The 9,586-nt window shown below is 42.8% G+C and overlaps 1 protein-coding gene across 1 annotated transcript; it reads right to left on the minus strand.

Moving 5' to 3' along the window:
• Window positions 1-2,768: 2,768 nt before the first annotated feature.
• Window positions 2,769-8,787, minus strand: LOC123062082 (auxin response factor 3). The gene is made up of 10 exons (XM_044485417.1): window positions 8,502-8,787; window positions 8,341-8,397; window positions 7,610-7,792; window positions 7,416-7,500; window positions 6,654-6,744; window positions 6,410-6,574; window positions 5,858-5,974; window positions 5,709-5,784; window positions 4,001-4,163; window positions 2,769-3,913 (listed from the first exon to the last, which is right to left on the minus strand). The coding sequence occupies exons 1-10, from the start codon at window positions 8,727-8,729 to the stop codon at window positions 3,117-3,119; spliced, it is 1,962 nt and encodes a 653-aa protein (XP_044341352.1). The 5' UTR covers window positions 8,730-8,787; the 3' UTR covers window positions 2,769-3,116.
• Window positions 8,788-9,586: the final 799 nt, after the last annotated feature.

A 9,586-nucleotide genomic window follows, 5' to 3' on the forward strand; every position in this document is an offset into this window, starting at 1 on the left:
GAAGCAGACTAAATTATTTTTCTACTCTAGTTTAAAAGGTCTTCTGAACAAAACGCACGTACTGAAGACACTAGTAACTGCTTCCACTAATTTAGGCCTTAACCTCTCCTAGCCCATGCATGCATGCTGGAGCACACTCGCATCTCACGTGCATGGCGCATATTTCGCCAATTTTTAATCTTACTTTATTTTATCTTCCAATTAATTTTGGCAATAAAAGCTGTGCATTAATAACCGTTAATTATAGACCATAGTAAATTTTGATCCGATGAAAATAAAAGTGTTGAAACATACCCTGGTAATTTTTGTGTAAATAGCATAATAATATACGTTTTATCAGACCAGGTAATTTAGGTACAAATCGCAGTAATTTTGATCTGGAGCAAAAAGTTGTTCAAACATACCCTGGTAACTTTCATATAAATAACATGGTAATACATGCATCACTGGCCTGGTAACTTACGTGCAAACATCACGATAACTTGACCCGGTGAACAAAGTTGGTTAACACATACTCCGGTAACTTATCTGTTAATATCATGGTAATATACGAATCACCGAGGACGTGATATTTAGTAACTTTGACATGGGGAAACTTTATTATTGAAAACATGCCCCTCCCATCGATAACTTCTGCGTAAATAATATGATAATATACACACCGCGGACCTGATAACTTTGACTCGGGATTTTTGTTGTTGTTGAAAACATACCCCGGTAATTTGTGTGTAAATAACATGGTAATATACGCATCATATACCTGATAACTTACGTATAAATGTGATAGAAGTTGTATGACTCACGCGGACCAAAGACCTGTGACTCACTGAACACTAAGTGGGGGCGGCACCTCCCAAGGCAAAGGGCGGCGATAACTTATGTGCCTCGGTGCTGATAACTTTGGCGAGGGGGTGATAAAATGTACCCACGACAACTTTAATGTTAATAGCACGGTAACTCACTCATCGCAAACCTGATAACTTATGTACCCCGGTCCTAGTAACTTTGCCGCCGGTGCGGGGGAGGGCTGGGGTGGTTGATGAAGTATACCACCGTTAGCTTTTGTGTTAATAGCATGATAACTCACACATCGCACACCTGATAATTTATGTATCTCGGTCCTGATAACTTTGGCATGGGGTGTGAGGGTGTGTGTGGGGGGGGGGGGAGGGGTTGATGAAATACCCACTGGTAACTTTTATGTGAATAGCATGGTAACTCACATATCACAGACCTGCTAACTTGTGTACCTCGGTCCTGATAACTTTGGCATGGGGGAGGGGTTGACGAAATATCTCCATGATAATTTCTATGTTATAGCACGGTAATATACACATCACAAATTTATAACTGATACATAAACACCGTGATAACTTTTTGATCAAGAGAAAAAGTTGTTGAAAACAATACCCCGTAATTTGTTTGTGAATATCATGGTAATATACGCATCGCAGGGGTGATAATTTACACACAACACAACGGTAAATTGGAACTGGGGCAAAAAATTGTTGAAAATATACCCTCGATAAATTATGTGAAAATAACATGGTAGTATACACACCATAGACGTGGTATCTTACTTAGCCCTGGCGTGATAACGTTTGATCCCAAAAAGATGTTGAAACACATCAACATAGGTATACTTTAGAAGGTCTCGCCACGATTGATTTTTTAAAAATATTTTTCAATCGGACCATCGGTTTGAACTACAAAACATTTTAAATTTTCGAATAGAGAAAATCAAGAATGATATCAACTTTTTATCAGGTCTATGGTGCGTATATTACCATCCTATTTACACACAAATTATCAAGGAAAGTTTTCATAAACTTTATTTCTCCGGGTCGAAAGTTACCTGGTCTTTGTCCATGAGTTATCAGGGTCGTGCCGTATAAATTACCATGTTTTTTACGAAAAAGTTATCCGGGTGCGTTATAACAACTATTTTTTTCTCTAGGTCAAAAGTTATCGTGATTTTTGTGTGTGAGTTATCAAGTTCAGAGGTTATAAATTACCATGCTCTTTACGGAGAAAGTTATGGAAGTGTGTTACAACAACTTTTTTTCCTGAGGTCAAATTTTTACCTTGGTGGTTGTGCTCGAGTTATCAGGTCTGTGTTGCACATAATTACCAGGTCTCGTGCAAAAATTATCATATTATTACACATAAGTTCGCAAGGTATGTCAACAACGTTTTTTTAGGTTAAATACCAGAATGTACTTTAGAAAAAAGTTACCACTATGTTGTATATACTAACAAAGCAGCTGACTATCTAGAAAAATAAAACAAAAGACAGTACAAAAGGGAAGAAAAAAAGGTTAAAAAAGAAAAGAAAGAAAATGGTTTATCTTTCTCATGGTCGCGTCATCGTGGAGTATAAATATTACCTAACCTAATTATTGCCCAGAATTTAAGCTAGTTCAGTTGGTTGCGAACACCTATGTTGAACCATAGGTAATGGGTTCGTTAGCAGTCCTTTGCCAAATAGCACAACGCGTGATGGCTTTTGGTTGGCCAGGCGAACGTCCAGGCTCCGCAAACCTCCCACAACTACATCTGGTTTGTGAAAATTTGGACGCACATAGTGTTTGTTCTCGGAGCTAAGTTTTTTTTTAGGGATCTCAATTTTAATAGAGAGCTAGGAAATTCTCATATGACAGAGACTTGGCAAAATTGATGGTTTGGTCAATCGACTGAGCTTTAAAATATTCAAAATCTCTCCGTCTAACACTACTGTAAACGTTGCCGTATTGGACAAAGATAAGGCAAAAACACGAAATAGGGTCCATTAGACACATGGCATAAATTAAGTACTAGCGGTGATACATCCATGTCCAAGGAGATAGCAAATCAAGGTTCGATACAGATACAGAAGCGACACACATAAAGTCGTCTAAAATACATATAAGGCTGGAGGATTGGATGGACTAGAACGACAAGTAGTGTGCATCAGGAATACGGCTGGGACCGAACGACCGAGGGAAAATGCAACGAGTGGCAGCTGCATGCTCACATGCATATTCACCGAAGGTCCCTGAATGCGCAAAGACTAATTATTAAAGTTTCTTAGAAAGAGCACTACGAAGTACTTGGATCATACTGGAACTGGAGTGGCATCATATTCCCAGTGGAGCGGCGCAGAGGGCATGAAGAGCGCCGGGAGTGGCGCGGTTGTATCCAAACAAGTCTAGCATCCGCGGATTCTGGCAGTCGACTTCATGGTTCCCTTCCTTGGCACAGTCTTCTTCCGTTGGCAACATCTTCTCAGTCAAGGAAAACCCGAAAAGCATGCAACTGGTTCTGGCAACCTTCCTTCCATCAGACCCAAGCTTAGCAGCACCATCACCAGAAGCCTTTCGAGTTCCAAGTGGGTTAGGCTGGCTGCCAATCGCAGCTTCTTCGTTGTTCTTGCTGGCCAGCCAGAGCTGTGGTGCAGCAACTGTGGATGAGGGCGAAGCCACTTCTGCTGGCGGCGGAGTAGACAGGGAGAGAGGATATCCTTGAGCTGCAGATGAAAACCCTCCGTTCATGGCGGACGAGGTGCACATGTAGTTGTACAGCCCATATCCCCCTTTGGCGGAACATGTATCAGACACCATTCCTTGGAACAAAGGAACCGTCTGACAAACTTCTTGACCTTGCAAGACCTCCGGGAACCCAACGGATTCACCGAAGCCTACAGGTTGGTAGGCGAAATAGGGGCTTTGAGGTGGAAGCCTGCTTGCTGGACCACTCAGCATGCAGCTTCGTGTATCAGCAAGGAACCCCGTACCATCAGAACGCCTGAATTCTGTGGCGCCACCTGGCCGAGGAGGACATGTAACACGATGAGTTCCAGAACCCATCAATTCTTGACCTTGCAAGACCCTGGGGAGCTTATCAGCTCCCACGGAGTCCGGACGACCATTTCCATCTACAACATTTTATGGCCAAGTCAGTTAACATATGGTTAAGAGTCGTAGAAAACGTCAGCACTGTGCCGTGGGAAGTGGGAACTTACACAGAGTTGGGACGTCCACATTGCCCTGAGGGCACAGTTTAGTTCGTTTAGAACTGGATGCTGACAGAGACTGAGCAATAGAGACCGAGCCACCAACTATCTCGATATCCCATGGAGATAGTCTATTTTGGCTATTACAGTCTGTGCCATCCTCCCATCTTACCTGAACAAGAGGGTATCATTTCAGTTCACAGATAATCAGTGAACCAGTCAGCTATTAATTAATGCTTGGTATAAAAGATACTCCCTCCGTCCCACAATATTAGGAGTGTTTTTGACAGTACACTAGTGTCAAAAAACGCTCTTATATTATGGGACGGAGGGAGTACAGTACAACTCTTAATGCAGCTTCAGTGATTCTACAGCTAGAGCAAATTAGGACATAACTTCCAATTATCAATTCATTTTCTAAAAAGACATTTTCATCACCATGCTATGTTTTAAAAAGTACCCCTACCCAAAGGATAAAATCTAAATAATAAAATGTGCGACTTAATCTCTACCACTTGCTTAAAAAAAGAACTATTCCTTTTTCCTTGAAAACCGCCTTAATTGTCCCACCTTATATTGACTTACCGAATAAAATTATGTTTCCTTTGGTAAGCCAATAATTGTCATTAATAAATTGATATATGATAATCTAATTGATCGCGCTATTGCTCTTGGTATCAATGAAGATTCGTTCCAAAATAAGGCCGATTGGATCGAGTTGAAATTCATGCGTAAAATATACGATGATACGGAGCTCACCTCCAAAAATCATGGTATAGAGTTTTTCACATCGTTGATAGATTATTATAAACAATAAGATCGGTCATTAGCTATGAAAATCCAAGCTTAGTTAAACAATACTAGTATTAGCTTGGAACTTGAGAAAGCAATGGAAAATGACCCCAAAAACTTCATTATTATGGCTATAAGCCTACTTTGGTCAAAACAATACTAATTTGAACTAAAACCATGACACCAAATAAGTTTTTTTTAGGTAGGTAAATCACGGGCAGAATCCTATATCCTATATACCTAAGAGAGTCATCCCCACTAACTATTTATCTCAACATGCAAGCATGCCACCTCATCATACAATAATGAATGGGATAATGCCCACCTCAACATGCAATCATGCATGGGAAAAGACCCACCATAACATTCAACCATGCATGGGAATTTTTTTCCATCTAATTATTTTACTTACATTTAATAAAGATTGTTACAACTATACATAATCAAATATAATAAGTCATGTATTTTAAATTTTGGTTCTCATGTTATCAACCAATTCCTGCAGCAACGTGCGGGGTATCCTCTAGTTTTATAAACATTTATTTACACAATCACATTAATATGGGCAGGTAAATTACAGGCTAACATAATAGAATATTGCAATTATCTAGTATCTAAAAAATTGCATTTTAGGCTATGTGTAAACACTATTTTTTGGTAAGGCCATAAGGTGGATTGACAAGTCTCTGTGCATAAATTTAAGGGTGAGTAAACCTGAATGTGAGGATGTGTCTTATAGCACATTGTGAGCACTTTAAAGTCCTTCAAGCCTCATTAGAGCATTTTAAGTCAGGTTCATGGTCAGGCAATATAAAGGGCCCAGAAAAAAATACAATTATCCAAAATACTGCAAGGCAGGACGAAGATAATGGCGTTCTGAATTGCTAAGACCTAAATGCTTAATGCAATCGACTAAAATGCCTACCTGCAGGCTTTTCCATTTTGAACCAGTCCACCTAATGGGGTCTACTTCATTAATACCTGTAATTATTCCAGATCGCCTACAAAACAGGAAGTAAAACTCAGTTACATATTGTACAAAACTAAATTTTAGTTGAGTTGAAAGGGACAGACCTCTCATTAACATCTTCACTCCCGTACTGAATCTTAAACCTCATTCCAATACAAAATGGACGATTCAGGCTCTTCAGGAACTTCCAGTACGGAACAATAAATTCGGATGCAGCAGCCCTGTAGAGAGTTTAATAAATTCAGATTCAAAGTATGTACATGTTTTATGCTCGCCCAACCTAAAAGGAATAGCTTTTCTATGGTTTCAGTGAACAGGTTTTACTGTCCTTTTGTAGTTAAATATTATAATGTATTTTCTTGATGAACAATATGACTTATATACTCCCTCCATCCGAAAAAGCTTTTTCGGACGGAGGGAGTATGTGCTCAAACTAGAAACCTACAAATACAAACAGGGTTGTATCATACTGCTATTTTTAGCGAGCACCAATAACCTCCTTGTTCACCATCATCACCACTATACTACTTAATGTATGGGAAGGCCCTGTGTTAATTAATAGCACCAATAATGTATCATCCAGAATTATATGTCCAATTTTAGGGCAACCTTATAATACTACTTAAGAATGAAAATTATATGCTTAATTAACAAACCTTGGATTGTAACAGATGTGAAAAACACTTCTATGTTTCAAGGAATTAGCCATAGCAGACAGTGTGTGTATCTTTGAGCTGTTGCTATTGAAAGATTTCAGAAGGGCCTCATTTTTAAGCTGAATGGCTCTCCTTACACCAAGTCGTAGTTCACCATCATCACCACTATAAAAGGGAAAACACTTTATGAATAAGAGAAATAAGGACAGAAAGATTTAAAGTTCATCATTGTTCATTTGCTTACCGGAGAAATAAGACTGCATCCCCAGAGACAAGTTTCTTTTTATTGACAAACGAACTCCATCCAGTCGTTAAAAGATGCCTACGTGGTTGACCTGGAAGCAAAGGAGCATTTTCATAACATCGCACATGTACATTGCTAGAACAACAAGATACTGATATATTTGCTTCAAAATCAGAATGAATGATAGGACCGCGGAGAGCAGTCTGACCATTATTTTGAAAAAAAAATGTAAGGCGCTGTGTTAATTAATAGTGCAATAAACAAAAAATAATAATGTAAGTTGCAAATGCATAATCTAACTCATATTAGTAAATTTTGGGCTGTGTAAATAAACCTGCTTATGAAGCATAAGATGTGGTGCTGGGAAAGGTTACCAAGGGAACTTATGCCAGTCCATCAAAGGGCTAAACAGAAAAAAGAGAACAATAACAACGCCCAGCTTACAAAAAAGAACTACCTGTGAGCTGAAAGTGGAAATTTAGAGTTGAGGCTACATCTTCCATATATTTAACAATGCTCACTAAAAGAGTTCTCCAAAATTATATTAGGTATGTGTGTTTGACGACTAAAAAGCAGTTACAGAGAGCTTCTTCAGTGGGCTTTCTTTGCCTCCGAATAAATGATTAGATGGAAATATCATACATAATCTTCCAATTGAAGCATCAAGTGTAACGTTTACCAGCAACATAAAAATAATACGTAATGCAAAAAAGAGCACTGCATGCTCCTGGTCAAGCACTACATTTTCAGCACTGATCTCACCTCTATAGATATGGCGGAACCTCCACTTCGCTCCATGCAAATCCTTTGCAACAAGCTCTTGGGAAGGCCTGACCTGCTGGTAGTCCTAAAAAGAAACAATATAATTGAAGTGGTTAGAGGCGCATACAAACCATGAAAACAAGGAATCATTTCAAGAGCCAAATGGCCCAGACAGAATTTCCAAACTCACTCACCAGTGGAGGGAAACAGTCCTCGGCAGCACGGCGGGGAACAGAGAATCCCCCGTGTGTGCTCGTGTCAGAGGCCGTTAGTGTCTTGCAGAACATGTGCAGCATCCGGGACTTCCTTTCTCCATCGCCATCCTCCATGTCATCTTCGCCTTCAAACCTACCACCTCCCATGTTCTTCTCAAAGACCTGAACCAATCGAGATTGTGCGGTTATGATGCATTCGGCATGTCCATAGGAACAATCAACAGTTCAACTTCAAAAACAGAACATTCCATTTCTCTCCTTTCTAATAGAAGAGAAATCCAGAAGTTTGTCATTTCGCATTGGTGACTTAAGTTGATAGATTATAGTACTGGCATTCCTAGTTAGCTTTTTCTTTTACAGCAACTATCCCTAGTTAGCTTAATAGGCCAGGCATGCTAAATCAAGAAACATTGCACGACGAAAGGTCTTCCGTGGATTAGGATGCATGCAGTAAATGAAGTACTCCGTAGCTAAATGATGGAGTACTAAGGAATTGCTAAAAACACCTAGTAGTTTATGTACACATGTACTTAGTAAACAAAATGTAGGCGTTATTAATTACACTGCATCATTGCAGCATGCGGAAACCTGAACACCAACCGAAGCGGCCACACATTTCACCTCACACCCCCAAAATCCCATGGAAAAAATCATGGGGGCACACACATGAATCCAGCAAAGTGACTGGATGGAGCGGCATCTATTCTTACCTCGCCCTCCGCCACCATAGCCAGTCGCGCATAGACCTCGTCCGTCGCCGGATCCGCCTGCAGCAGAGACAGTCACCAGATCAGCACCACAGCCAGCACAGGAAGAGGCCAAAAACGAGCAATGACACGAGCAGCGGCGCGGCGTGCTCCGAAGGACTCACGCATAGCTCGACGTCCACCACGCGGCACGCCACGTGCGGCGGCAGGGCCACCGGGACGTCCCCCCCGCCGCCGGCCCCCGCGAGGTGCGCCTGCGGCAGGTAGACGACGGCGCTGCCCCGGCGCGGCAGCGCCACGACGGGCCCCGCGCAGGCGTGCCACAGGTCCCGGCACACCGACACCGCCGCCGCCTTGCCAGGCTCGCCCGCCGCGTTGAGATCGATGCCCATGGCGCCCGCCCGCAGCCCAGCCGTCCCGTCCGGAAAAGAGGGGGCGCGGTTAAAAGCAGGCGGGCGAATCAACCGCGCGCGGCCGCGGGGAGGATGTGGGAGCAGCGGGATGCGGAGCAGGGGGAGGGCCCCATTAATGCCCCCGAGGGCGTCGCTCTGCAGCCATCTCCTTGTTCTAGCCCCCCGTCCCCATGCCGCCCTCGATCTCCTCCTCCCCCCTCCCTCGGCTGCCGCGCGCGGAAGCAAGGTCGCTGTTGGGGTGCTGTTCCTGCTGCCACTGCCGCTGCCGCTGCCGCGTCGCTGTGGGCTGTGGCTGAGCCTGAGCCTGAGCCTGCTGGGGACTGGGACACGAGTCGCCCACGATTTTATGACGCGGGCGTGAGGCGTGGGGCGTGGGCGTGCCTGGGGACGGATTGGGCGGGGCTTTTCCGTCGTCCTTGGCCGCTCTCTCTAGACTTTTTAGTGGCACGGCGCGGTGCGGTGCTCCGTGCTCTGCTCCGCTGCCCGCCCGCTTAGTGGCCACTGCTCGCGGCCGCAGCGGCTACCGTTTTAGGCCCTGTCTGGTTCAGCTGTGGATTTTTAAAAACAGCTGTGAAAAAATTGTTGTGAAAAAACAGCTATAAAAAATCTGATGTGAAAAAGATGTAGGTCATTTGACAAACTAGCTGATACAGTTTTTTCAGATTTTGACCTGCAGCAGAATCAGATTTTGGAAAGCACGTCCTGGGATGCTTTCGCTTTTGGTTCAGATTTTGGCAGCGGATTTCTAAAATCGGATTCTGCTGGGTTCACCTTTTGGTTCAGATTCTGCTGCGCGGCAGCGAAATTCGTCAATAAAAGTTGAACCAAACAGGGCC

Source organism: Triticum aestivum, chromosome 3A, assembly GCF_018294505.1.
Source record: "Triticum aestivum cultivar Chinese Spring chromosome 3A, IWGSC CS RefSeq v2.1, whole genome shotgun sequence".
NCBI classification, from domain to species: domain Eukaryota; kingdom Viridiplantae; phylum Streptophyta; class Magnoliopsida; order Poales; family Poaceae; genus Triticum; species Triticum aestivum.

Bases quoted from the DNA above. Each gene is read 5' to 3' on its own strand.
- LOC123062082 (XM_044485417.1), bottom strand. From the start codon at position 8,729: ATGGGCATCGATCTCAACGCGGCGGGCGAGCCTGGCAAGGCGGCGGCG. The intron at 7,793-8,340 runs GTAAGAATAGAT...CGATTGGTTCAG, and splicing joins CTATGGTGGCGGAGGGCGAG to GTCTTTGAGAAGAACATGGG. The intron at 5,975-6,409 runs GTTTGTTAATTA...AACTCTCTACAG, and splicing joins CACATCTGTTACAATCCAAG to GGCTGCTGCATCCGAATTTA.